The sequence below is a fragment of the Coregonus clupeaformis genome, chromosome 37 (assembly GCF_020615455.1).
Source record: "Coregonus clupeaformis isolate EN_2021a chromosome 37, ASM2061545v1, whole genome shotgun sequence".
In the NCBI taxonomy this organism is placed as follows: domain Eukaryota; kingdom Metazoa; phylum Chordata; class Actinopteri; order Salmoniformes; family Salmonidae; genus Coregonus; species Coregonus clupeaformis.
The window spans coordinates 20,760,290-20,787,528 of record NC_059228.1 but is presented as its reverse complement, the minus strand read 5'-3'; the positions used below and the strand labels follow the sequence as shown (position 1 = coordinate 20,787,528).

The 27,239-nt window shown below is 44.0% G+C and overlaps 2 protein-coding genes across 8 annotated transcripts in view; both read right to left on the bottom strand.

Annotated features, from left to right (window-relative positions):
- Positions 1-10,384, bottom strand: part of LOC121553590 (protein FAM13A) — a 44,146-nt gene extending 33,762 nt beyond the window's left edge. The window contains exons 1-4 of one of the 2 annotated variants that reach the window (XM_041866829.2): positions 10,296-10,384; positions 10,101-10,210; positions 2,649-2,838; positions 1,214-1,423 (exon numbers count right to left, since the gene is read on the bottom strand). In XM_041866829.2, the coding sequence (XP_041722763.2) occupies positions 1,214-1,423; positions 2,649-2,838; positions 10,101-10,130 (430 nt within the window). In that variant the 5' untranslated portion in view covers positions 10,131-10,210; positions 10,296-10,384. Of the gene's footprint in view, positions 1-1,213; positions 1,424-2,648; positions 2,839-10,100 lie in introns of both variants that reach the window. The other variant, XM_041866830.2, reaches the window with a different exon arrangement.
- A 4,095-nt stretch (positions 10,385-14,479) lies between these two features.
- Positions 14,480-26,108, bottom strand: LOC121553589 (monocarboxylate transporter 9). Of its 6 annotated transcripts, XM_041866827.2 has the most exons (7): positions 25,774-26,108; positions 23,916-23,952; positions 23,496-23,720; positions 20,902-21,045; positions 17,458-17,553; positions 16,221-17,084; positions 14,480-15,945 (listed from the first exon to the last, which is right to left on the bottom strand). In XM_041866827.2, the coding sequence occupies exons 3-7, from the start codon at positions 23,698-23,700 to the stop codon at positions 15,761-15,763; spliced, it is 1,494 nt and encodes a 497-aa protein (XP_041722761.1). In that variant the 5' UTR covers positions 23,701-23,720; positions 23,916-23,952; positions 25,774-26,108; the 3' UTR covers positions 14,480-15,760. The 6 variants fall into 6 exon arrangements, with proteins under 6 accessions (XP_041722761.1, XP_045067518.1, XP_041722760.1 ...); XM_045211583.1 differs by having other exon boundaries at positions 23,496-24,139; XM_041866826.2 differs by lacking the exon at positions 23,916-23,952.
- Between the last annotated feature and the right edge of the window lie 1,131 nt (positions 26,109-27,239).

The following is a 27,239-nucleotide window of genomic DNA, read 5'->3' as shown; positions in this document are numbered from 1 at the left end:
GTTGAACCACACGTAAACAAGTGGTGCATATTGCTGAGATATTTTACCCACATCATAAAGCAATATATGCAGACAATGGTGGGAAGCATGTTTGTGGGGACTAAAGGTTAGACTGTGATAGATTAACAGTCTGCGATTTTCCCCATGTGTGTGCTGGTCTCACCACTATAGGTTAGCAGAAACACACATATCATATGGAAACTGTGACCTGGATTTCATATACAGTATATGGCATGAGATACGGGTGATAACTCTGAGTGATAAAATCTGTGTATGATAGAGAAATGTACATGGTTATCAAAACGTCACGCCAGGGTAAGCCTACACGAAACACAGCCCTTATTTTAAGTGTTTCTAAAATACCCTATAGGAAAAATGAATGGTGGAAAAACAATTGGAACCATTTCCCTGTTTGACCGCTAGGTTTTATGGGTATTATGACACCTCCACTCTGGGGCTCTATGGCTTCCATGCTTTTAAAAAGTGAGCTTGTCCGAGGTGTCGGACTTGACAACAGTTGCTATCCATAGAGAGCAATAGTAATGCCGTCTTTTTGTAGGCACTAACGGAGGCTAACTCCGCCAAAGCATAGGATAAAGTAATCCTTCTACCCCCCCTTACCCCAACAAAAATTTTTTTAGAAAAAAGAATAATAATAAATTGTAAAGTGGTTATCCCACTGGCTATTAGGTGAGTGCACCTATTTGTAAGTCGCTCTGGATAAGAGCGTCTGCTAAATGACGTAAATGTAAATGTAATGGCTCATTGGCCAAAGCCTATGGATAAATGCTGAAAATAAGGTATGTGGTAAACACAGGCTTAGGAGATCTTATACATTTTGTTTTATGAGATCATCTTCATCAGCTAACGTCACTTTTTGTGAATTTTGAAGCATTTCTGTAATCAAAACAAGCACATAAGGCACATTAAGGCTTCATAATTCATCAAGTTCATGTTAACTGTCTGATAGTATCTCAGAGAACAAAACGTATAAAATCTCCTAAGGTTGTGTTAACCTTATTTTCAGTGTTTATCCCAAAACCCCATTCTTTGCCCATTCAATTCACCCATAGGAATGGCTGAAAGAACCAGAGGTACAAAATGCTAACACATTTTCATTTTTAGGACTACAAGCTGGCGAGCTCTATTGGATCGCTGAGAGTGGTTGCCCCATATTCTGGGGAGGGCCCTAGCGAAGGGTCAATTGCCATACCTGTGAGGCTGAGAACCAGGTCCTTGCGCTGAGGCTCTGGTATGATGGGGCTGGGCAGCTCCCTGAAGAAGAGCTTGAGCAGGGAGGCCACAGTGGAGACATCCCCCTCCACCTCAAGATCCATCCTCTCTCCCCTGTCCAATCTCAGCCTCAGCTGCCTGGTCCTCACCACAGAGCCAGACAGACGGAACAGACCCCTCTGCTGCACACCTGCAGTAAGGACAGGGGATGGACTGTAAACAAAGTAATGTGTGTGTATGTGTGTATGTATGTATGTATGTACAGTGGGGAGAACAAGTATTTGATACACTGCCGATTTTGCAGGTTTTCCTACTTACAAAGCATGTAGAGGTCTGTAATTTTTATCATAGGTACACTTCAACTGTGAGAGACGGAATCTAAAACAAAAATCCAGAAAATCACATTGTATGATTTTTAAGTATTCTTCTTCCTCCAAACACGGCGAGTGGAGTTTAGACCAAAAAGCTATATTTTTGTCTCATCAGACCACATTACCTTCTCCCATTCCTCCTCTGGATCATCCAGACGGTCATTGGCAAACTTCAGACGGGCCTGGACATGCGCTGGCTTGAGCAGGGGGACCTTGCGTGCGCTGCAGGATTTTAATCCATGACGGCGTAGTGTGTTACTAATGGTTTTCTTTGAGACTGTGGTCCCAGCTCTCTTCAGGTCATTGACCAGGTCCTGCCGTGTAGTTCTGGGCTGATCCCTCACCTTCCTCATGATCATTGATGCCCCACGAGGTGAGATCTTGCATGGAGCCCCAGACCGAGGGTGATTGACCGTCATCTTGAACTTCTTCCATTTTCTAATAATTGCGCCAACAGTTGTTGCCTTCTCACCAAGCTGCTTGCCTATTGTCCTGTAGCCCATCCCAGCCTTGTGCAGGTCTACAATGTTTTCCCTGATGTCCTTACACAGCTCTCTGGTCTTGGCCATTGTGGAGAGGTTGGAGTCTGTTTGATTGAGTGTGTGGACAGGTGTCTTTTATACAGGTAACGAGTGCAAACAGGTGCAGTTAATACAGGTAATGAGTGGAGAACAGGAGGGCTTCTTAAAGAAAAACTAACAGGTCTGTGAGAGCCGGAATTCTTACTGGTTGGTAGGTGATCAAATACTTATGTCATGCAATAAAATGCAAATTAATTACTTTAAAAAATCATACAATGTGATTTTCTGGATTTAGATTCCGTCTCTCACAGTTGAAGTGTACCTATGATACAAATTACAGACCTCTACATGCTTTGTAAGTGGGAAAACCTGCAAAATCGGCAGTGTATCAAATACTTGTTCTCCCCACTGTATGTGTGTGTGTGTGTGTGTGTGTGTATGTGTATGTGTGTGTGTGTGTGTGTGTGTGTGTGTGTGTGTGTGTGTGTGTGTGTGTGTGTGTGTTAGCAGTATGATACCTTACCATTTCTGTCCAGGAAATCCACCATGTGTCGCAGCATGTGGGGCACTCCACAAACAAGCTGTCCATCTTCTCTCAGCCTCTCAAGGGTTACCCCAAAGACAGGACTGGTGTCAGGGCCTGGGTCTGGAACAGTTGGCTCGGGGCTAATCTTCGCATTTTGCTTCCGAATTCTCACAGCAGACGAGTCACTCTGCATAGAAACGACACCAAAACTTTAAGCTGTAGGCATTTTGGTCCTTCTTATCAGTATTTCCTGAGGATAAGAGCCAACTGGATGGATTCAACAACACAGTATAAGAGTCAGGTATCCCACAGGCCTATCCACAGTTGTAATTCCTAATTTGAACTTTTGGGTAAATCCATTTGAATTCAATCACTTTTTGACAGAAACCAAAGTTAACCTATTTTGCATACCCCACCATACCATGAGACATCCATGTCTTCCTCACTGGAAAAGATGAACGGTTGAGATTTATATAATTTAAAAGCTTACAAAACAGGGTTGTCAAACTATTTGTATAATTTCTTGAATATTTTTTTATTAAGATACAAAATGTAAACCTTAAATGTCAATTATTTGAAAACGCGCAAACTCCGATTTTTTTCTCCTCAGATTCACGTATGTTGTAGCTTAGACCCTATTCTACATCATCTGAGGTTTTAGCGTTGTACCCGCCAATCGTTGAGACACAACATGCTCTTGAATACAGGGTATGTGTCATGTTTTGGCTGATAAATGTACTTAAATGGGAATAAAATAAAAATGTCTACTTTCAAATGGTACCACAAAGATGGTTGGAGGTCCAATGGTGTACCAGCTAAATTGCAGCGGTCCATTCTATGAATTATATTTCTATGATTAAAATGACACCCACCCTGTATTCAAGAGCATGTTGTGTCTCAACCAATGGCGGGCACAACACAAAAACCTCATATGAAGTAAAGTAGGGTCTAAGCTACAACATATGCGAATATTGACGTTAAAGATGCACTATGCCATTTCCTGGTTGCTAAAATTCTAATAGTTCGCCTATTTCAGTTTATGTGACAAAACAAGCAAATATAGTGTAGATAATCATTGTCCCATCTAAACCGCTATGAAATATATTTTCCATAACCAAAAATATTATATTTTCAGCTGTTTGAAGTTGCTGTACAAAACCGAAAGTAAATGACTCAAAAACAAAACGTAAGAACGGGAAGCATAGAAATAGCGCACATAGAACATATCTACTGCTTCTTAGACTCGCTTTCAATGAGAATGACATATCTAGAACTCACATTTCTATGTGAATTTGATCGGTGGCCCAAAAAGTTACATATTGTAGCTTTAACATTAAAAAAAAGTAATACCTTTTATTAAAAAAGTATCAATAATTCAAGAAATTATAAAATAGTTTGACAACCTTGTGTAACGATCCCGGCAGTCTGAGTCGGGTCCTGTCTGTGGACTAGTTTTTCTGCTCGGGATCTCCAGTTTCCCGAGGGTTCTGGAACGCTCCGGGGAGCTCTCTTGATTTCCGCACCTGCATCCCATCAGCAATCTGCACACCTGGTCCTGATCATCACCCTTCTTAGGCTCTGGCCTAACATCCATTCCCTGCCGGATCGTTAGCCATGAACAGTAGGTTTATCCGAGTATCAGTCTTAGAGCGTCTAGCGTTAGTTTTGTTGTTTTGCACCTTGTTGGTTTGTTGTTTACTTACCTCCGTTTTGTTCCATCTGCAGTCACTCGTCCGGAACCTTCACCCTACCTCTGCCTGATGGTCGGCGGCTGCCGAGCCATCATTGGACCAACAACTGCACCCTCAACAACTCATCCACGCCGCCCGCTCTGTTCCTGGATTATTCAGCATCACTCTTGAATTTGTAAATAAACACTCACCTTCGTTTCAACGTACCTTGTCCTGGTCTGCTTCTGGGTTCTGGCTTTGTAACTCGTGACAGAACGATCCGGCCAGTAATGAACCCAGCGGACCTGGACTCTGTTCGCCATGCCATTACCCATCAGGAGAAGATGTTGGGCCATCATAGCACGGAGCTACAGGAGATCGCGTTGGCAGTTCGGAACCTTTCTACCGGTCTGACGGAGGTCCAGAACCAGCGCAAGTTTCCGGTGGAGGATCCACTACCGGTTTCACCCATCTCGCCTGCCGCGTCTGGAGCGGTGTCCTTCCGTGAGCCCAAGGTTCCGGCGCCGGATAAATATGAGGGGGAGCTGGGAAGATGCCGTTCTTTCCTTATGCAGTGTGGGTTAGTGTTCGATCTACAGCCCTACTCTTATGCCACAGACAAGGCTAGGATAGCCTTTGTGATTGAGTTGCTGCGTGGTCGAGCGCTGGAGTGGGCTTCAGCCGTTTGGGAACGACAAGACCCCTGCATGGCTTCATACCAGGGGTTCACGGCCGAGATGAGGAAGCTCTTCGACCATTCCGTCCGAGGGAGGGACGCAGCTAGGCGCCTGTTTTCGCTTCGCCAAGGAACTCGCAGCGTGGCCGACTTCGTGATCGAGTTCAAGACGTTGGCTGTGGAGAGTGGGTGGAATGAGGAGTCTCTGCAAGCGGCCTTTTACCAGGGTCTGTCGGAGCAGCTCAAGGATGAGTTGATCTCCTATCCGAGCCTTGTGACCTGGACAGCTTGGTAGCCTTGTCTATTCGGGTGGATAATCGAGTCCGAGAGCGAAGGAGGGAGAAGCAATGGGGTCCGTCCAATCGATCAGCTTCTCAGTTCCCAGTCGGGTCGGGTGGTGGACCAGAACACGTCGATCATTCTCCACCACAAAGGATTAGTGGAGAGGTCATCTCTCCCGATTCTGAACCCATGCAAGTGGGGCGGCACGGGTTAACCAAGGAGGAGCGTCAACATAGACGTAAGACCAACTGCTGCCTCTACTGTGGTAGCTCGGGACATTACATCTCCACTTGTTCCCGGCGGTCGTCAAACTGCCCGGCTCGCTAAAGTTGGGAGGACTTTTAGCGAGCCAGTTTCAACCTCTCAGTACCTCTGTCAGACCCCGTTTCCCGGCTACCCTTGTGAACAGGAATCAGAGCTTAGCGATTAACGCTTTTATCGATTCAGGTGCCGATGGGAGCTTTCTTGATGCCGAGTTGGTGGAACAGCTGGGGCTTTCCAAGGAGCAATTGCCGGAAGCCATTGAAGCGACCACTCTGAACGGCAGTAGTCTGGCACGTATCACGATGAGGACTGAACCGGTTAAGATGCTGTTGTCGGGGAATCATTCGGAGATGATTTCATTCTTCATTCTGCCGTCTTCCCATGTTCCTCTGGTCCTTGGATACCCCTGGCTGAAGGAACACAATCCCACGTTCGATTGGGTGACGGGCAAGGTAACGAGTTGGAGCCTTGATTGTCATGCTAACTGTCTCAAGACTGCCTGTCCCCATTCGGTTCCCAGTCAGGTGATTGAGGCTAAACCCCCAGATTTGTCCCTGGTTCCCGAGACATATCACGATTTGGGGAAGTGTTCAGTAAGCAGAAGGCTCTGTCACTCCCTCCCCACCGACCATATGATTGTGCCATCAACCTGTTCCCTGGAGCTGTCTACCCCAAGGGAAGGTTATACAGTATCTCCCGACCTGAACGTGAGGCTTTGGAGACCTACATCAAGGAGTCCCTAGCTGCTGGTCTCGTTCGTCCCTCGTCATCACCCCTGGGGGCAGGATTCTTCTTTGTGGGTAAGAAGGATGGCTCTCTTCGACCGTGTATTGATTATCGGGGGTTGAATGACATCACGGTCAAGAACAAGTATCCCCTGCCCTTGATGAGTTCTGCCTTCGACTCCTTACAGGGTGCTACGGTGTTCACCAAGCTAGACCTACGCAATGCGTATCACATGGTCCGGATCAGAGAGGGAGACGAGTGGTTGACGGGTTTCAATACACCCGATGGGTCACTCGAGTATCAGGTGATGCCGTTTGGACTGACCAATGCTCCAGCGGTATTCCAGAGTATGGTGAACGGCGTCCTGAGAGATATGATCGGTCTCTTTGTGTTTGTTTACCTGGATGACATTCTGATCTTCTCGAAGGAACCTTCCGACCACGTCCAGCATGTCAGGCAGGTTCTGCAGCGATTGTTGGAGAATCGCCTGTTCGTGAAGGCCGAGAAGTGCGAAGTTTCACGCCCACACGACATCCTTTCTCGGGTACATCATCTCCAGGGGAGAGATTAGGATGGACCAGGAGAAGGTTAGAGCGGTTCTGGAATGGGCCCAGCCCGATGCGAGATTGCAGCTCCAGAGATTTTTGGGGTTTGCGAATTTCTACCGCAGATTCATCCGGGATTACAGCCGTGTGGCCGCTCCGTTAACTGCCTTGACTTCCAGTATCAGGAGCTTCAAGTGGAATCCGGAGGCGGATCGAGCGTTTCTGGATTTGAAGAGGCGATTCACCAACGCACCGATTCTCTCTCAACCGGACACGGCCCGTCAGTTCGTCGTTGAAGTGGACCGCGTCCTGATGTGGGAGTTGGCGCCATCCTGTCGCAGCGATGCTCCACGGACAGTAAACTCCATCCCTGCGCCTACTACTCGTCGCCTTTCGCCTGCGGAGAGGAATTACGATGTGGGTAACCGGGAGCTTCTCGCGGTGAAACTTGCCTTGGAGGAGTGGCGCCACTGGTTGGAGGGGCGGAGCAACCGTTTATTGTCTGGACTGACCACAAGAATCTTGCTTACGTGCAATCGGCTAGACGTCTCAACTCCCGTCAGGCCAGGTGGTCGTTGTTTTTCGGACGATTCAATTTTTCCCTGACGTTCCGACCTGGATCTAAGAACGGCAAGGCGACGCCTTGTCTCGGATGTTCTCCAAGACGGAGGAGGGTGGGTCCAAGACCGAGACAATTCTCCCCCGGAACTGCGTCGTGGGAGCTGTTAGGTGGAAGATTGAGGAGGAGGTGATGGCGGCTCTTCGGACGCAGCCCGGTCCGGTAACAGTCCACCCGGTCGGTTGTTTGTGCCTGAGTCGGTTCGTCTCCTGCGGTCCTCAAATGGTCCCACGCCAGCAAGATGGCTTGTCACCCTGGCGTGGCTCGGACGATGGCGTTTCTTCGCAGACGTTTTTGGTGGCCTGCCATGGCCGAGGATACTCGGGGTTATGTTGCTGCCTGTCCAGTGTGTGCGCAGAATAAGGGTACCAATCGGCCCAGCTCTGGACTACTTCACCCCCTTCCTATTCCCCGGCGACCATGGTCGCATCTGGCCCTGGACTTTGTCACTGGGTTGCCCGCTTCTGAGGGGAACACGGTCGTTCTGACTATCGTGGACAGATTCAGCAAGTTCGCCCACTTTGTGCCAATTGCCAAGCTTCCCTCTGCCTCGGAGACGTCCGAGATCCTGGTTAGGGAGGTTTTCAGGGTCCACGGGTTGCCCAGTGATATCGTTTCCGACCGTGGCCCTCAGTTTACCTCTGCTGTCTGGAAGTCCTTCTGTTTGGCCATTGGAGCTACAGTCAGTCTCACATCTGGTTTTCACCCCCAATCTAATGGTCAGGCGGAGAGAGCCAACCAGAAGATGGAATCCACGCTACGCTGCCTGGCCTCTTCCAACCCCACCTCCTGGGTCTCTCAGTTGCCTTGGGTTGAGTATGCCCACAATACTCTCCCTACATCTGCCACTGGGATGTCTCCCTTCCAGTGCCTGTATGGCTACCAACCTCCCTTGTTCCCTTCTCAGGAGAAGGAGCTCTCAGTGCCTTCTGTTCAGGCCCATATTCGTCGTTGCCACCGGACCTGGCATCGGGCCAGAAAGGCACTCCTTAGAGTTTCGGACCGGTATCAGCTCCAGGCGAATCGTCGCCGGATCCCCGCTCCCACCTACACCATCGGAGATAGGGTCTGGTTGGCCACACGGGATCTTCCTTTACGGACTGAGTCTAGGAAGTTGTTACCGAAGTTCATTGGTCCGTTTGTGGTGGAGAAGGTGATCAATCCGGTGGCAGTTCGACTCAAACTCCCGAGGACGCTCAGAGTCCATCCCACCTTTCATGTCTCCTGCCTCAAGCCTGTTCTCCTCAGTCCTCTGTTGCCTCCTCCGCCTCCTCCTCCTCCTCCTCGGATGATCGGAGGTGGTCCTGCCTACACGGTGCGACGCATCATGGATTCCAGACGGCGGGGCCGGGGTTTCCAGTATCTCGTGGACTGGGAGGGGTATGGTCCTGAAGAGAGGAGTTGGATTCCGCGGCGACAGATCCTAGATGCTGACCTCATCCGTGACTTCTACCGCCTCCATCCTGGCGCTCCGGGAGTCCGCCCGGTGGCGTTCGTCGGAGGGGGTACTGTAACGATCCCGGCAGTCTGAGTCGGGTCCTGTCTGTGGACTAGTTTTTCTGCTCGGGATCTCCAGTTTCCCGAGGGTTCTGGAAACGCTCCGGGGAGCTCTCTTGATTTCCGCACCTGCATCCCATCAGCAATCTGCACACCTGGTCCTGATCATCACCCTTCTTAGGCTCTGGCCTAACATCCATTCCCTGCCGGATCGTTAGCCATGAACAGTAGGTTTATCAGAGTATCAGTCTTAGAGCGTCTAGCGTTAGTTTTGTTGTTTTGCACCTTGTTGGTTTGTTGTTTACTTACCTCCGTTTTGTTCCATCTGCAGTCACTCGTCCGGAACCTTCACCCTACCTCTGCCTGATGGTCGGCGGCTGCCGAGCCATCATTGGACCAACAACTGCACCCTCAACAACTCATCCACGCCGCCCGCTCTGTTCCTGGATTATTCAGCATCACTCTTGAATTTGTAAATAAACACTCACCTTCGTTTCAACGTACCTTGTCCTGGTCTGCTTCTGGGTTCTGGCTTTGTAACTCGTGACACCTTGTTTGTAAACTTTTATTTGATATCAAACTAAACTGTTTATCTTTTCCAGTGATGAAACATGGATGTCTCATGGTATGTTGGTAAAATGGTTAAACTTTGAGCACCTTCATCTCCTGAATGTTTTGGCATTCAGGTCCAAAAATTCCCTTTCTGACCACTTCTTCCATAGGCAAACGTGTATGGGAAGTTGTATTTAAATCGAAAGGGATGCTGTCAAAAAGTTGATTGAATTCAAATGGATTTACCCTTTATTCAAGCCATTGAAAGCCATGCTAAAGCATAATCTTTCTGGGTTACTGCTTAACTTGCCCTTAATTAACATTAAGCCTACACAATCAGGATTTTAGTGAGGATTTCCACAATTAAGTGACAAACTGAGGAACAAAGTGTCTGCTGAAATGGGAAAATTGTCTGAAGTTATGTAACGTTACTGTATTTCCTGTAAAACAGCTGATGTAACGTTAGCTGACTGAGAATTCTCACCTACTGATGAAACTTGGCTGATGCATTCACTGACAATTCAGTTTTCGCTTGCCTGTCTTTTATTCATTAACAAGCTATATTCAATACTGCATTGCACGGTATGCCTTGTAAAATAAGAAATTACTCAAACTTACACAGAGAGATATCGAGGCGCTTGCTCCCATCTCAAGTCAGCAAACAGCAACGCTCCTTTTGACATTTCTATGCGTCGTTTTTATTCATGGAAGGTTCTTCCTCCCGATATCTATCGGAAAGTTTGATATTTGAGGCAAATAAATGTTTTTCCATCGCTCACACACTTGTATATGTATAGATATTAAGAAATATACCTAGCTTTACACTGACAGCCGAGGAAATAAGACATGTTTTACTGTAGGCCTTGGCAAACTAATTAGTATTCTCCGTTTACATGTTTGTGTCATGTGACAAGTACTGTAACTATGGAGATTTTTCGGAGGGTGCATTCAATTTCCTGCCCAGTCAGAATGCGGTTAATTTCCTCCTAACTGTGAACTGAAACATGTTAGTGGCATAGGCCTACATGTGCATACCACCTGTTTTTTATTTTCTGCTACAATGTAGCCAAATATACACTGAGCAAAAAATAAACGCAACATGTAAAGTGTTGGTCCCATGTTTCATGAGCTGAAATAAATGATCCCATAAATGTTCCATATGCATAAAAAGCATATTTCTCTCAAATGTTGTGCACAAATTTGTTTACATCCCAATTAGTGAGCATTTCTCATTTGCCAAGATAATCCATCCACCTGACAAGTGTGGCATATGAAGAAGCTGATTAAACAGCATGATCATTACACAGGTTCACCTTCTGCTGGGGACAATAAAAGGCCACTCTAAAATGTGCAGTTTTGTCACACAACACAATGCCACAGATGTCTCATGTTTTGAGGGAGTGTGCAATTGGCATGCTGACTGCAAGAATGTTGCCAGATAATTGAATGTTCATTTCTCACCCATAAGCCACCTCCACCTTTCAAAAAAAGATTGCAGTCAGAGTGCAGTATAACTGCAGTAGGTTGCAAATACTGCATCCAAAATAACACCGTTTTTTTTACTGCAGTAATTTTGCAGCGTAACTGCAGTTACAGTACAGTATAACTGCATTAGAAACTGCAGTACACCGCAGTTATTCTGCATCCAAAATACCACAGTCGACTGCACTTACTGCACTTTTACTGCAGTTTGAAAATTGCAATCTTTTTTTGTAAGGGCATAGAATTTGGCAGTACGTCCAACCAGGCCTCACAACCGCAGAACACATGTATGATGTCGTGTGGGCGACAGGTTTGCTGATGTCAATGATGTGAACAGTGCCCTATGGTGGCGGTGGGGTTATGGAATGGGCCAACATTCCAAAGACCACAATCAACAGCCTGATCAACTGATCAACTTTATGCAAAGGAGATGTGTGCATGAGGCAAATGGTGGTCACACCAGATACTGACTGGTTTTCTGATCCACGCCCCTACCTTTTTTTTTTTATGTATCTGTGACCAACAGATGCATATCTGTATTCCCAGTCATGTATAAATCCATAGATTAGAGCCTAATTTATTTATTTCAATTGACTGATTTCCTTATGTGAACTGTAACTCAGTAAAATCTTTGAAATGGTTGGATGTTGCGTTTATATTTTTTTGTTCAGTATAGTTCCATTGAGATGGGAGGATGGTGTACTTTTTATTTTTTAATTTTTTTTCTTCATTTTTTGGGGGGGGTAGATCAGCTTAGTATTGCAGATAGATTGTAACTTCCATCAATGTAATTGTCTGCATCACTTCCAATCCCTCATGTTTATATACAGTCATGGCCAAAATTGTTGGCACCCCTGAAATTTTTCCAGAAAATGAAGTATTTCTCACAGAAAAGTATTGAAATTACACATGTTTTGCTATGCACATGTTTATTTCCTTTGTGTGTATTGGAATAACACAAAAAAAAACAGGAAAAAAGCAAATTTGACATAATTTCACACAAAACTAAAAAAATGGGCCGGACAAAGTTATTGGCACCCTTTCAAAATTGTGGATAAATAAGTTTGTTCCAAGCATGTGATGCTCCTTTAAACTCACCTGGGGCAAGTAACAGGTGTGGGCAATCTAAAAATCACACCTGAAAGCAGATAAAAAGGAGAGAAGTTGACTCAGTCTTTGCATTGTGTTTCTGTGTGTGCCACACTAAGCATGGAGAACAGAAAGAGGAAAAGAGAACTGTCTGAGGACTTGAGAACCAAAATTGTGGAAAAATATCAACAATCTCAAGGTTACAAGTCCATCTCCAGAGATCTAGATGTTCCTTTGTCCACAGTGCGCAACATGATCAAGAAGTTTGCAACCCATGGCACTGTAGCTAATCTCCCTGGACGTGGACGGAAGAGAAAATTTATGAAAGGTTGCAACGCAGGATAGTCCGGATGGTGGATAAGCAGCCCCAAACAAGTTCCAAAGAAATTCAAGCTGTCCTGCAGGCTCAGGGTGCATCAGTGTCAGCGCGAACTATACGTCGAAATTTGAATGAAATGAACGCTATGGCAGGAGACCCAGGAGGACCCCACTGCTGACACAGAGACATAAAAAAGCAAGACTACAGTTTGCCAAAATGTACATGAGTAAGCCAAATTCCTTCTGGGAGAACGTCTTATGGACAGATGAGACCAAGATAGAGCTTTTTGGTAAAGCACATCGTTCTACTGTTTACCGAAAATGTAATGAAGCCTTCAAAGAAAAGAACACAGTACCTACAGTCAAATATGGTGGAGGTTCAAAGATGTTTTGGGGTTGTTTTGCTGCCTCTGGCACTGGGTGCCTTGACTGTGTGCAAGGCATCATGAAATCTGAGGATTACCAAAGGATTTTGGGTCGCAATGTAGGGCCCAGTGTCAGAAAGCTGGGTTTGCGTCCGAGATCATGGGTCTTCCAGCAGGACAATGACCCCAAACATACTTCAAAAAGCACCCAGAAATGGATGGCAACAAAGCGCTGGAGAGTTCTGAAGTGGCCAGCAATGAGTCCAGATCTTAATCCCATTGAACACCTGTGGAGAGATCTTAAAATTGCTGTTGGGAAAAGGCACCCATCCAATATGAGAGACCTGGAGCAGTTTGCAAAAGAAGAGTGGTCCAAAATTCCGGGTGAGAGGTGTAAGAAGCTTATTGATGGTTATAGGAAGCGACTGATTTCAGTTATTTTTTCCAAAGGGTGTGCAACTAAATATTAAGTTAAGGGTGCCAATCATTTTGTCCGGCCCATTTTTTGAGTTTTGTGTGAAATTATGTCAAATTTGCTTTTTTCCTGTTTTTTTTGTGTTATTCCAATACACACAAAGGAAATAAACATGTGCATAGCAAAACATGTGTAATTTCAATACTTTTCTGTGAGAAATACTTCATTTTCTGGAAAAATTTCAGGGGTGCCAACAATTTTGGCCATGACTGTATATATACATATATACACACATACACACACACATACATACACATACATATCCTTTAAAAATATATATATATTCCCCTTTATTACTTTCCAACCCCGCCACCCTTTCTCTACTTGGAGTAAACTAGTGAACAACAACGCCTAGGCCTCTACTTCCAGCCCATACCCACTGTCTACATTTTATGGACACAGTCAATTTTACAGTAATTACATTTAGTTTGTTCTTTCTCCTGAACTTCTTCTACTCTCAACCTTTCCTATCATTTTCATGTCCATCCGGTTTGCTTCTATATGCCATATCTTTCTAACTGTGCTCCTTCACAAAAGCTCCCAACCTACAACCCATACACTTATTATGGACACAGCGTGCCTACATTATTAGTTATCTTGTTATTGTTTGTTGTTAGTTGTTATTAGTCCCATCCTTCAATTCCATTCAACACCTCCCATCCATCTTTTAACACCATCCATATAGGATTTCTATTTGCCATATATATTTCAACTGTACTGTGATGTCTTACAAAAGTTCTGAACCTTTCTATTCTCATTGTTTCTACAGATTGTGAATTGAAAATAAAAAAAATTGCTAATAGTATTATGTTATTGATCAATTGACTATTACTTTTCAGATCACCCAGTAGTGCTATCTGCAGGGTTAGCTCCAGGTAAATATTGCAATCCTTTAGCCATTCCTGGACCTGTGTCCAAAAACAAGCTACAAATGGACAGTACCAAAACAAATTATCTAATGATTCTGTCTCTTTGCAGCAAAATCTGCAGAGCCCCATATAAATAACATTCTATTGGTAGCAAGAATTTTATATAATTTTATATATTTAGATTCTAAGTTTTGAATCCGGTGTCGTTTTGCGTATCAGTTCATATGGTGTACTGCCAAATGACTGAATTATGTCAAATTTTCAAGGAGTGTCTGGAGTTTACAGAACATTTGCTCAGAATACAACCAAAATGTTCACCACATGTGCGGAAGTCAAGAAGAGAGGTCTTCAGTGAATCATATTTTATGTTAGTCAGACAGCATTAAAACACATCCAGAATCACAATATTGAATTTCATTTTATTGGCACTTTGTTGAAAATAAAATAGAAAAATTGCAAACATAAATACCGTAACACTGACATTAAAAAAGAAAATACAAAGTGGTTCAACATCATATAAAAAGTGACAGCTCTACTGTTTCTAGCCTTTTTGGATCACAGATATTTAGTATTGTATTTTAAACCCTGTAAATACTTCTACAAAGACGCTAGACTGAGAATAAAACAATATTATTATATATAGTGGTACATTTTACATACAAAATCAGATCTTCAAGTGACTAACAAAGCAGGAATCACAATCATTCTATTCTTTAAAAATATAAAATCATAACTACAAAATATAGTGCTATTAAAAAACAAAAACCACAGACAAAAACAAAAGTTTTACAAGCCTGCTGAACAAATGCAGGAAATGGGTCATGCCACGAAGAACCAGCATGCATTAGTTAGAGGAACTGGACTTTATTCCTGTAAAGTCTCTGGTATTTGCCCCACATATTCTTCAGCAAGTTCTTAGTCAGGTCAAGACAAAAGTGAGGTGTTCAGTACCTCCCTAACTCAAACAAACACGTTTGGACAGTACAAGTAAAATACAGCACAATGCCAATGAATTTAAAAACAAGACATATCTATCCTTTAAAAGCAAGGCTTGTATTCATCAGGCATAACGTGTTGACAGGCATCCACCATCCTGGTGCTTTGGTAAGATAGAAACAAACAGTTTGTTCGGCTATAATTAAAAAGAGTACATTAAAGTGCATTCCCTCATTTTTTTCCAATCCCTGTATTTTTTCCCTCCAGGAAATACCTGGTAAATTCTTTGTAATTGGAATTTTGCATGGTTATACATTTCCATATGTTGAGTAATTTGAACAGTCTTTTGTGTTTTCAACCAACATCTTCACAGGCTACTGTTGGTTTGCATTTCTCCACAGGGTCACCAGAAGAAAAAGTATTTTTCATTTGAGCCCAGTGAAGATCCGGAAACTTAAAAAACAGCATTCATTCTAAGTAAACATAATCTATTGTATTCATTTGTTTAAAAAACATTTTGTTGAATAGGCCTCTTAAAATGAGACCGTAATTAAAATGCTCAACATAGGCATCTTTAAAAACACTAAAGATATATAGAAAAGGCCTACTCTACTTCAATACTCTTCTCAGGTATGTGAAATCTGGCACTAGGAAATATTCTCAACAACCTCTTGAACGGTATAACGTTTATCAGCAAAAATAGCTGGGAGCACTGGAGAGCAAGGTCGATGTGAAAGTCAGTGTTCAGGCTACAGAGGCAACTTTGTCACAGTTGCTGGTGTACTGAATGTCGGGCCTGTCGATGTCAGCCTTCTTTTTGTCCCACCAGGGCAGAGCACAGAGAAAGAGCGTGACCCCACCCAGGAGCACAGAGCCTCCACTGAAGTAGAAGGCCAGGTCATAGGACTGGGTCCAGTCAAAAAAACACCCTGGAACAGGAAGAAGAGGAGAGAAAAAACAATTTAATTAGAATCAACAAAATCTCTCGACAAAGTATGAGTCAGATAAAGACTAGCTAAAGGCAAACATCTTGAGTTCAACATTCTCACTCACACATTAATATGACATAATCTGTAAAAATGTTTTGACATCTGTAAAAGCATGAATATGAACCTGTACCAGCTCTAAACTAACAACTGTAAATCAGTACCACACACTCCGCAATGATGTTGACCAATGGTGTCAGAAGTGGGATCTTTCTTACCAACAACAGGGGGCCCGAGCACGATCCCGAATCCCCCAAAGAACATGAGGACCCCATGGGCTTGGGTCAGTTTGTCCAGGCCCACAATCTTGGTGGTGATGTAAGACGTTAGGGACCAGTTCCCAGAGAAGAAGCCCACCACAGCGGAGAGTACCTGCAGGCCTACGTAGCTCTTGGACATGGGGATGAGGAGGAGGGCTGTCCCGGTCCCCAGCAGGGTGAAGGCGTACAGGAACACACTGTTGATCCACCTCACGTCTGCTAGTATGCCCAGGGTCAGCTTGCCCACGCCGGCAGTGACGGCTACAATGGAGACCAGGGGGATGATGCTGACCTCGTCGACGAGGCCCTCACTCTGGGCCACATCCTCCATGAAGAGGACCGGAGGAAAGGCTCCCAGGCTGAACAGGAAGATGGCGATGCAGAGGGCCATGAAGTTTCTGTTGTGCAGGAAGTCAGCCGTGGAGTGCATGTACTTTGAGTAGGCCTGACGCTTCTTCTTGATCATTTTCACAATGGCTGAACCTGCCATGAAGCCCCCTTTTTTGTCAGTTGTGGTGATGGTGATGTCTTTGGCGTCGATGATGATCAGGAGATCCTTGACCGTCAAGGTTCTCTCGCCGGTGCTCGGTGTGGTCTTGAGGTCGTCAGCAGGCGGGTTCTCAAAGAGCTGCTCCTCTGTGCGCTCCAGAGCAGCCTTCTGTTTGAGGTAGTAGGCAGGCATGTTCAGAGGCCTCATGAAGCCGCCACAGGCCATGAGGTTGAGGGCCAAGGCTCCGATAATCAGCAGGCAGCCGTCCATGTCAAAGAGAAGAATCAGCTCATTCTGAGCAGTGGCATAGAGGAACCCTCCCACACTTGTGCCTAAATGAGAGAAAGGAATGATTTAGTGTTGGCATTCCAAGAATAAGCCATTAGAGATATATTCATTTCATAAAAGCTTTGCCTAAAGCTACCCACCCTGTTCTCCATTGATACAGCTGGATATTCCCTAAGGCAATTTCGTTTCAGATTTGATTGTGACAAAAACTGGGGACAAGAACTGAATGCTCCAGAACTGGGTTGTATTACCAGTGTTCCTCTTGTCACAAGTCCACTTCCCTAACCACAAGGACACACAGTTTTTAGACTAGAATGTTTACCTTGGCATTCCAAGACTTCCGTCTTCTGAAACAAGAAAGAACTGAGCATGGAGACTTGGTGTGAACCCAGTGAGCGCAGAGGGGGGCTGAAGTACCTGTGGTGACTATGCCGAGGGCGAGGCCACGTCTCTTGTCAAAGTACTGACAGGTGATGGTCAATGTTGCAGCATAGAGAAGACCGCAGCCAAGACCTGTGGACAACAAAAACAACAGAGGTAAATTTTATTAGCACATTGTAGAGGAGCATTTAACTACAGTACCTTATTAACCATGTTGAAGAATATATTTAATGTTCTGAACAAAGCCTTGCACGGTAAACTGTGTACCTTAAATGTAAAACTGTGTGACTGTGTAAGGCCATCTTAGTCATGTACTGTAATAACACATTCACCATGTTTAAAATCTGTTGCTCTCTGATAAAGTCGTTACATTTATTCACAATAACTTTTGTCTAGTGTAAAATCACCCCAAAAGTCTCTGGTAATTTGATCCGCAATGGATGACTAGAGGAGGGGGGGGGGGGCTGGAGCGATAAGAGGAAACTGAGCCACACGGTCTGAAAATAGACGCCTTTCTTCAAATATGCATGGCCTCTCGCTCAGGTCAATGCCACAGGCAGTGTTGACAGTGGCAGTCTATTGGGCTCTATCCCCTCAGCATGGAACAGCTGTCACTGGGTGTTAGATAAGGGGCTGTAATGGGGCCGTCACACTATTGGGGGGCACCAGAGGCATCTGGGAATCTGACTCTACCTTGTTTTTATATCTCTGAATACTTCCTACATATACCCTCATTCAGCACCAGAGGAGGCTGGTGGGAGGAGCTATAGGAGGACAGGCTCATTGTAATGGCTGGAATGGGATTACAGTTTTTTTCAATTGCTAACATGCATTGGTCAAAACTGAAGTCACATTGTCAAAACTCTTCACACAGTCAGCGAAACAGAAGTGTATGTGGGCCAAACTGTGAATCATTTTTCATTGCTTTCACACAAAACGCATTCAATGACCACATTCTCCAAAATCCATTAACTATTTTCTCATTCATACTCCACCACCTGCAAAACAAAATATTTGCAGCACATGTTTTCAAATGCGTTAAAAACACATTCAAAACAGATTGATGGCAAATGTCGTGCATTTCTGCAGTAACCAGATTGAAACATATAGAAAATCTCAGCAGAATATTTAATCATTCCAAACACAGCTGATTGCAATTTCAGCTGAAAGCCTACCCAAGTGTCCTGTTTTTAGTCTCATTACCAAACAGACAAGAGGATGGCTTCGGCATGATTTAGTTTGGAAACATGGATCAAGGAAGACAGGTTGGTGGGGGAAGAAGAGTGGCAGGGAGAGGGAGAATGCGTGGAGGACAAAGGAGAGGAAGACCAAGAGCGGTGGTCTCTAATGAGATAAAGGCCACAATTATTTACCATGTTGTAAACCATGATCTCTCTTTGAGAGAGGCCGGTTTAAGGGTGCGACCAAATCTGCAGCGTTCAACAGTTGCATCAATAGTACAATAGTATTTTCCGGCAAAACAACAGGTGAGATGTGCATCCTTCAATGATAATTGAACTACATATTACAGTACAATACAGTATGTTCACATTTTTACATGTACTGACATTTTGAAATATATTGATTGTTTTGTGTTTTTCAGTAGGATCCAAAAGGTTGCCTCCCACACGAGGGAGAGCCAGAATATTATCTGATGCGCAGGAAATTGCCATTGTTGACTTGATAATTGGTAACAATGCAATAAAACTGCAGGAAATTCGGGACAGAGTGCTGGCAGACAATTTCACTTTTGGGAATGTGAATACGGTCAGCACAACGACAATTGCCAGCGTCCTAGAGAAACATAAAATAAGGATGAAGCAGTTGTACACTGTACCCTTTGAGAGAAACGGTAAACGTGAGAAAGAACTCCGGTATCAATATGTCCAGGTAAAATGTCTGTTCAATAACCAAACAGGGTACATACCCAGCTATGCATAATGTAAAGTACTGTAACACTGTGGATTTACTGTATTTTAGAGAGTAATGGAAATGGAAGCCAGGCAAACTGCACATACATTCATCTTTGTGGATGAAGCTGGATTCAACGTGGCAAAAACACACTGCAGGGGAAGGAATGTGATTGGACAGAGAGCAACTGTGGATGTCCCAGGCCAGAGAGGAGCTAACATCACAATGTGTGCAGCACTATCCAATGATGGTTTGCTGTTACATTGGCCCCTACAATACAGAGAGGCTAATTTCATGACCTGCATAAACAGTCACAGACTGGTTTGCTGCACATCCCATGATGTCAGTACTATTCCTGCCTCCATACTCCCCCTTCCTAAACCCCATAGAGGAGTTTTTCTCTGCGTGGAGGTGGAAGGTTTATGACCACCATCCACATGACCAGATGTCCTTACTGGATGACATGAATGCGGGGTGTGGAGACACTTCTCCTGAAGACTGCCAGGGTTGGACTAGACATTCCAGAAGATCCTTTCCAAGATGCATCGCCAGAGAATAAATAAGATGTGATGTTGATGAGAACTTGTGGCCAAATGCAGGAGAGAGGGAGAACTAGAACCCTCACAGTACTGTACAGAATGAGTGATTATACTTTCAGGAAAAAAAAAATTGTAGTAATTTACTTATAGTAAATTACTATATACAAAGATATATAAAAAATAAAGGCTATTGAAGCAAATTGCTGCATTTCTGAATCATTCTTGTTACTTATACTTTAGTACAGTCAATAAAGTGAAAAGGTGTTATTCTTATTCTATAATGAAATACTGATTTATGTGAAAAATCATTCAAACTTCAAAGAGAAAAGTTCATCATTTATGTAATGCTCCCTGTTAGTGTTTTTTTTAGGTCAGTGTGTTATGAGTGACAATGTATGCTTTCTGAGTGAGAATTGTTGCCAGTGTTATGGTCGAACAAGCTTATTTTGAGACATGTATGAAGTGTTTTGGTGGTTTGAGTGAGTTTGAGGTGAGATGAACTGTTTGGCCAAGATGAATGTTGGTAATGCAGACTGTGTGAAGAGTTTTGAAAAAGTGGCTTCAGTATTGACCGATGCTTGTTAGCAATTGCAAAAAACTAATGGAACTGTATCAAACATATGGAAACCACTCCGTTCCATTTATTCCATTCCAGCCATTACAATGAGCCCATCCTCCTATAGCTCCTCCCACCAGCCCCCTCTGTTTTACACATACCCTCAGTGCATGTGTGCTCGAGCGTAGGCATGAACCTATTCACTTACAGCTCCAACTTGATACTTCTTTATGTATCAATTCTTATCTCTGAGGAAGTTGTGTCTTATCTATCAGTGAAAGATAGGTTATTGTCTAATATTTGTATGTAATGGTGAGTCAAAAACACAGTTCACTCCCAACAAAACCACTGAGTACACAAGCAACTTCCTATCATTTCCTCACACTGACAAGGCTAATCCTATATCTAATAGTGGGCCATACAAACCACAGACTTGCTTCAGCAGTAAAAGACCACCACAAGGTTCTCACTTACCGACGACTATACCGTAAGAGAAGATGAGGAACTGAACGTTTGGGGCGAAGGCACTGAGCATCAGGCCCCCTGCCACCATAACCCCACTGAAGATGGTCACAGGGCGCGCCCCAAAGTTATCCACACAGGCACTGCAGACCGGACCTGGGGGAGAACACAGGACAGAGAGGAAGTGTGAATGAATGACGTGTATGGGAGAGTTGAGTGTACATTGCTGAATAAGCGCAGAGAGTTTAGGGAGGAGACATTTTTTTTTTATATGACACAAACAACAAAGACACAAGATGGAATTTATATGGTGCTTTCAGGATCCATGTGGTGTAAACAAGATGGAATTTATATGGTGCTTTCAGGATCCATGTGGTGTAAACAAGATGGATTTACTAAACAATACTAAACTAACCAAACGGAAAGTGATACCAGTCAAGGTGTACTGTACATGTGGGGTTATTTCATGGCAGGAAAACATTATTTACTGTATCAACTCTAACCATGTGACATGGTCCCCTTTTCTGCACTGATATTATTTTGACCTTATAATTTTCACTTTTTTATCATTCCCTATTTAAGAGGGTTCATCTGTGCTCTTTAGCCTCTGCCTTAAGCGTGTTGTTGGCTAGGTTTGTGACTCCATTTGCTCTCCTCACATTTCCCCTGAGGCCTAAAAGTGGCACTAGCTAGTTATTAGACACCTGAGCAGAGGTTAAGGGTCAGGGAAAAGGACAGCGTTTGATGCTCATTCGTCATCATCCTCACAGCATAACAAATTTAAAAGCACACAGAGTTACAGGAATATATATATTTATGGCAAATGGGACCACATATCCTGATTGATGGACTTTTTAGGGGGACGGTGTGCATTTCAAACAATGGAAATACAGGTCTGGTTAGGACAAATTGGATCCTTCAGTGGACAGAAGCAAGGACTTGGGCCAAGTTTTGGAAGATCACCTCACTAACCCATAATCTGCTGCCAATATATTAAAGACTGCTATGTTTCCCTAGCATCCCGCCAAGTCAAATGCAGCCCAATCCGATTAGCTTCCAATGATATACACTGCAATTTGTATAGGTCCTTGTGTCTTATGCACATTAAATTGACAACTTGTTTCAGCAGAGTCAAACTCTACTTCTTGTGCTGACACATTGAATTCCTGAGCAGACAACTGACAACCCAAGGGTGTCCTGTTGAACCCTATCTCCCCCTCCCTTCCATTTCACCACCAATTAAAAGAGTCCATGGTTTAAGCCTGCATAGCCTAGCTGCCAAGCCCCACACGTGTACTTGGAGCCATCCGTCTAGTCATTACTTTTCACTGACCTCTTTGGAAAGGCGACGACGTGAAGGGAGGCTTAGCCTGGCGGTAAAGCAAGATCATGATCTACTATCTCGGATCCAGTTTTAGAAAAATAATTGAATGCAACTTTAATACAGCTTGCTTGCAGCCATGCAGTGAACTGAGTCCTCCTGTGTCCCTGGTCATTCAAACGACTGAAACTGTTAAATGTTTTATCAACCTCCCTATTTTTCTCTGTCATCCCCATTTTCACAGAGACACAGACACAGACAGACAGACACAGACAGTGTGATCATAGCTAAGTGCTCCTCCTGCAGGTATGACCGGGCTGACTTGTGACCACAACTTAGTGTTAACAGCACCACAAAGTGCATCCATATTGCACAATTCCCTTCATCTACTTAGGACAAGTCAGACAAAGTCAGCACTGCACTTTCACAGCTGTTGATATGTCCTAGGTAAATTACGTATTTTCCCGTCTTATCATGTGCAACTCTGCCCTCCAAACAAGATTACTTGGCAAGATAACAATTGGTCTGTGTCTTTACCTATAATGCCACCATCATTGTATGTGTTTATAGAGACGTTGGACCATTCTTTTGTCTGGTACTTTATCAGTGACATCATTAAAGGGAACTTTCTGATTTAGCCTCGGTTTCAGTTCTCCTCAGAACATGCGACCAAGAACGAGATTTGGGTCTTGGAGGCGTGCTTTGCTGTGGGTGTCTCGTGTGTGTTCGAACGTGGCAAGTGTTTGTACTTTCACTCTGCTGACTTTATGACCAAAATTATCCTATTTACACTTTGTAGTCAATTTTGACACCAGAATAAATGTTTCTGCCTAATATCGATGCCCCATAGGCCGCTTTCTACCAGAGAAGTTGTTTGCCTTCAGTTGCTCTTTAATTATACAACAGCAACACGTGTCAGACGTGCATACCAGGTGAGACTAATTTCAAGACAATGTAGCTGCAACTAAAGTGCATTGATAAGTAAATTCAGGTATAACCACTGACATGCTGTTTAGCATATCAATTCAAAGCCATGCCAAGAAAATCAACATGGAATTCTTGAACAGATGTTCAGATGCTGAGTTGAATACATTTTTGTTATAAAATAGTTCGTTGATTTTTTTGTAACATACAAAATCTATAAACACATACAACAATGGTGGCATTATGGGTAAAATCACAGACCAGTGAGCTCTGAAGGTATCCCCTGTCTTTGGATGAGAGCATTAGACTATACCCACACAGTATCTAAATAAATAAACAAAGGTGTTTGGAGAATACTTACTGGCTATGAGTCCCACTCCAGAGACCAGGGAGCCAACCCAGGCTGTCATGCCTTTCCCCTCCTGGAAGGCGTGGAGCCACTCCGGGTACAGGACGCCCACCGACTGGGGGGAGCCGTAGGCCAGGAACTGGGCCACGAAGCAGGCCACAACAATGACCCATCCCCAACCTCCATCCAGCACATTCTTTGAGTTCTGAAGACTCATGCTGTCAACAGGGAGGTTTCCTGGGGAAAACCGGGGGGAAAAAAGCAAAAAGTGTTAAAAGCACAGGTGGACTGGACAAGCAACGACACAAATGCATGAGAATACAGACAAAATAAATCACAAGCAAGTTTGGAGACATGAATCATGATTAACGAAGTGATAAATGTCCTAAGTTCCTTTCTAAAGTTGTAGATAAATGCCAAATACACACTCACATCTTGATGTTGATGCTGCTCTTGCCTGGCAGGTCACCTGTTTAAAACAGAGTGCAACCCTCTCATCCTGCGCTGCCCATTTTGTGCCCTCACACAGACCACACCTTGAAGGAGGAGAGTTTGGAGTCTGGACTGCCTACCTTGTACTTTAACCTGCCTTTTGCCTATCTCCCCTCGGTTCTGGCACGAAACACTGAACTTTTACAGGCACACCCTTTCCAGTGCTAACAAGAAGAAAAAACAAAAAGAAAAAACAAAAAAAATGCACTGTTCCTGAGTAATTTGTGCCTGAGAGCAATTTGAGCTATAGGTGCACTACTGCAGCATCCGCTCTTCTATCCCTCTTAGTTTTTAAAAGCAAAAGTTGTGCATCTATCAATTTGCGGGTAGGCTAAACACCATTATATGGAGAAACACTGTGCCATCTACACATACACTATATATACAAAAGTATGTGGACACCCCTTCAAATGAGTGGATTTGGCGATTTCTGCCACACCCGTTGCTGACAGGTGTATAAAATCGAGCACACAGCCATGCAATCTCCATAGACAAACATTGGCAGTAGAATGGCCTTACTGAAGAGCTCAGTGACTTTCAATGTGGCACCGTCATAGGATGCCACCTTTCCAACAAGTCAGTTCGTCAAATTCTGCCCTGCTAGAGCTGCCCTGGTCAACTAAGTGCTGTTATGGTGAAGTGGAAACGTCTAGGAGCAACAACCGACTCAGCCGCGAAGTGGTAGGCCACACAAGCTCACAGAACGGTTTCCATGGCTAAGCAGCCACACACAAGCCTAAAATCACCATGTGCAATGCCAAGCGTCGACTGGAGTGGTGTAAAGCTCACCGACATTAGACTCTGGAGCAGTGGAAACGCGTTCTCTGGAGTGATGAATCACGCTTCACCATCTGGCAGTCCGACGGACGAATCTGGCTTTGGCTGATGCCAGGAGAACGCCACCTGCCCCAATGCATAGTGCCAACTGTAAAGTTTGGTGGAGGACGAATAATGGTCTGGGGCTGTTTTTCACTAAGGGGCTAGGCCCCTTAGTTCCAGTGAAGGGAAATCTTAATGCTACAGCATACAATGACATGCTAGACAATTCTGTGCATCCAACTTTGTGGCAACAGTTTGGGGAAGGCCCTTTCCTGTTTCAGCATTACAATGCCCCCGTGCACAAAGGGAGGTGCATACAGAATGCATACAGAAATGTTTTGTTGAGATCGGCGTGGAAGAACTTGACTGGCCTGCACAGAGCCCTGACCTCAACCCCATCGAACACCTTTGGGATGAATTGGAATGCCGACTGCGAGCCAGACCTAATTGCCCAACTTCAGTGCCCGACCTCACTAATGCTCATGTGGCAAGTCCCCGTAGCAATCTTCCAACATCTAATGGAAAACCTTCCCAGAAGAGTGGAGGCTGTTATAGCAGCAAAGGGGGGACCAACTCCATTTGAATGCCCATGATTTTGGAATGAGATGTTCGACGATCAGGTGTCCACATTATTTTGGTCATGTAGTGTAGCTACCAATTTTTCTTTATGAAACAATATGGGTTTTATCAGCATCTGCAACAAAGGAACTACACTGATAGGCTATTCATTTACATTTACATTTACGTCATTTAGCAGACGCTCTTATCCAGGCGACTTACAAATTGGTGCATTCACCCTATAGCCAGTGGGATAACCACTTTACAATTTCCTTTTTTTTTTTTTGCCACTTAATCACCCATTACACATAGCCAACAAAATATATAATTCTGTATCTAGCCATAGGCCTGCTATGCTATAATGTTGTGATATAGTAGCCTATTGTTATTTTACTAACACTAGGAAATACATGCGACTTACCTCAACATCAACAACAGCCACATGCACAACAACAGGCAACTGCAGGATAAGTGCGCGTTCGCTACAGGGAGTTGCCATGAAGGATGGTCTCCCTATAATAACTCTTTGTATAGAATCGAAATTGAATTACAAAAAATATTTTTAAAACATCACATGCAGATGCCGAGCTTCCGCAAGGCTTTATCTGAGGTGTGAGCAGACCCGTGTGCCAGCAGCAGCTACGCGCACAGAATCCGTTTTATACCGCTTGTTTGCCGGAGAACAAACCGGTTCAAAGCTGTTTTTGCTGGTCGGGCTTCATACGCCCGCTACCTACGTTGAGGAAACTCTGCCTCCTCTTCATCACGCGCGACTGTGTGAAGCTAGAGAGTATGCACAATGCGCACTGCTCCCAACTGCCACAGAGTACACACAACTGAAGAGTACACACAACTGAATAGGCCTATCAATTCGATAATAATACATATTATGCATCATGATAATAGTGGTCATAGGTGGGGTGGGAGACATGTCAACTTTTCTTCGACTGCATGCAAAGGCTATCGATTTGCCTATCAATTACAAAAGTTATCATTTGTAATTGGCATACCTGATGATCAGATAGCACTTCAAAGTCTTTCAAGTCAAATCAGATTGAATGTGCGTCTCAAATAGACTACTGTAAAATCACCGTCTTTGAATTTGTAATAACTAAATTATTTTATTGAAAAATAGCTGGTTTGGAATCTCTTTACACTGAATAATAGTTTTATATATGTACTTTAATCTAGACATAATAGGGTACTTGGGGGTAACTAGCCACCTGGGGGTAACTGCCACCCCCCCTAATTTTTACGTTTTAGATATATTCCAATGAAGTTAGATCTATAATTGATTTTTAAATATACAAGTAGGAAAGCCTAAAAATAAATAATCCACTTGTTTAGAGAGAAAAATGTAGATAATCGTTGAGTAAAGTGGTAATATTTTGGATGAGTGTGTTGGGGGCAACTGCCCCCCCCTACTAGGGAGTAACTGGCCCCTGTGGGCTAGTTACCCCTTTATGGTTATGAATGTGTTTGTACCTGTCATTTAAACAATGACTAGCTCCGTTAGTGCTAGTTTATGCTAATTTGCTAGCTAGCAACTTATAATAATAATAATAATATGCCATTTAGCAGATGCTTTTATCCAAAGCGACTTACAGTCATGTGTGCATACATTTTTTACGTATGGGTGGTCCCGGGGATCGAACCCACTACCTTGGCGTTACAAGCGCCATGCTCTACCAATTGAGCTACAGAGGACCACTTGTAAAGTAAATGCTAGCCAGCTAGCTAGTTAGCATAAGCGGCTAGGAGTGCTAGCTAGCAACCTTACTACCAGATCGTCTGAGGTAAAATACATTAAAAAGATAACTTAACTTAATTGCAGTTGTAAATGTTACCACTAGTGACTGATTTACAGTTAATGTTACTTTATAGCCT

What these genes read in the sequence shown, in the direction of transcription:
- LOC121553589 (XM_045211583.1), bottom strand. Translation starts at nt 23,700, where the DNA reads ATGAGTCTTCAGAACTCAAAGAATGTGCTGGATGGAGGTTGGGGATGG. An exon ending in TGGAGTGGGACTCATAGCCA is followed by an intron (nt 21,046 to 23,495) that starts GTAAGTATTCTC and finishes GTTCTCCCCCAG; the next exon opens with GTCCGGTCTGCAGTGCCTGT. An exon ending in GCTCGGGCCCCCTGTTGTTG is followed by an intron (nt 15,946 to 16,220) that starts GTAAGAAAGATC and finishes TTCCTGTTCCAG; the next exon opens with GGTGTTTTTTTGACTGGACC.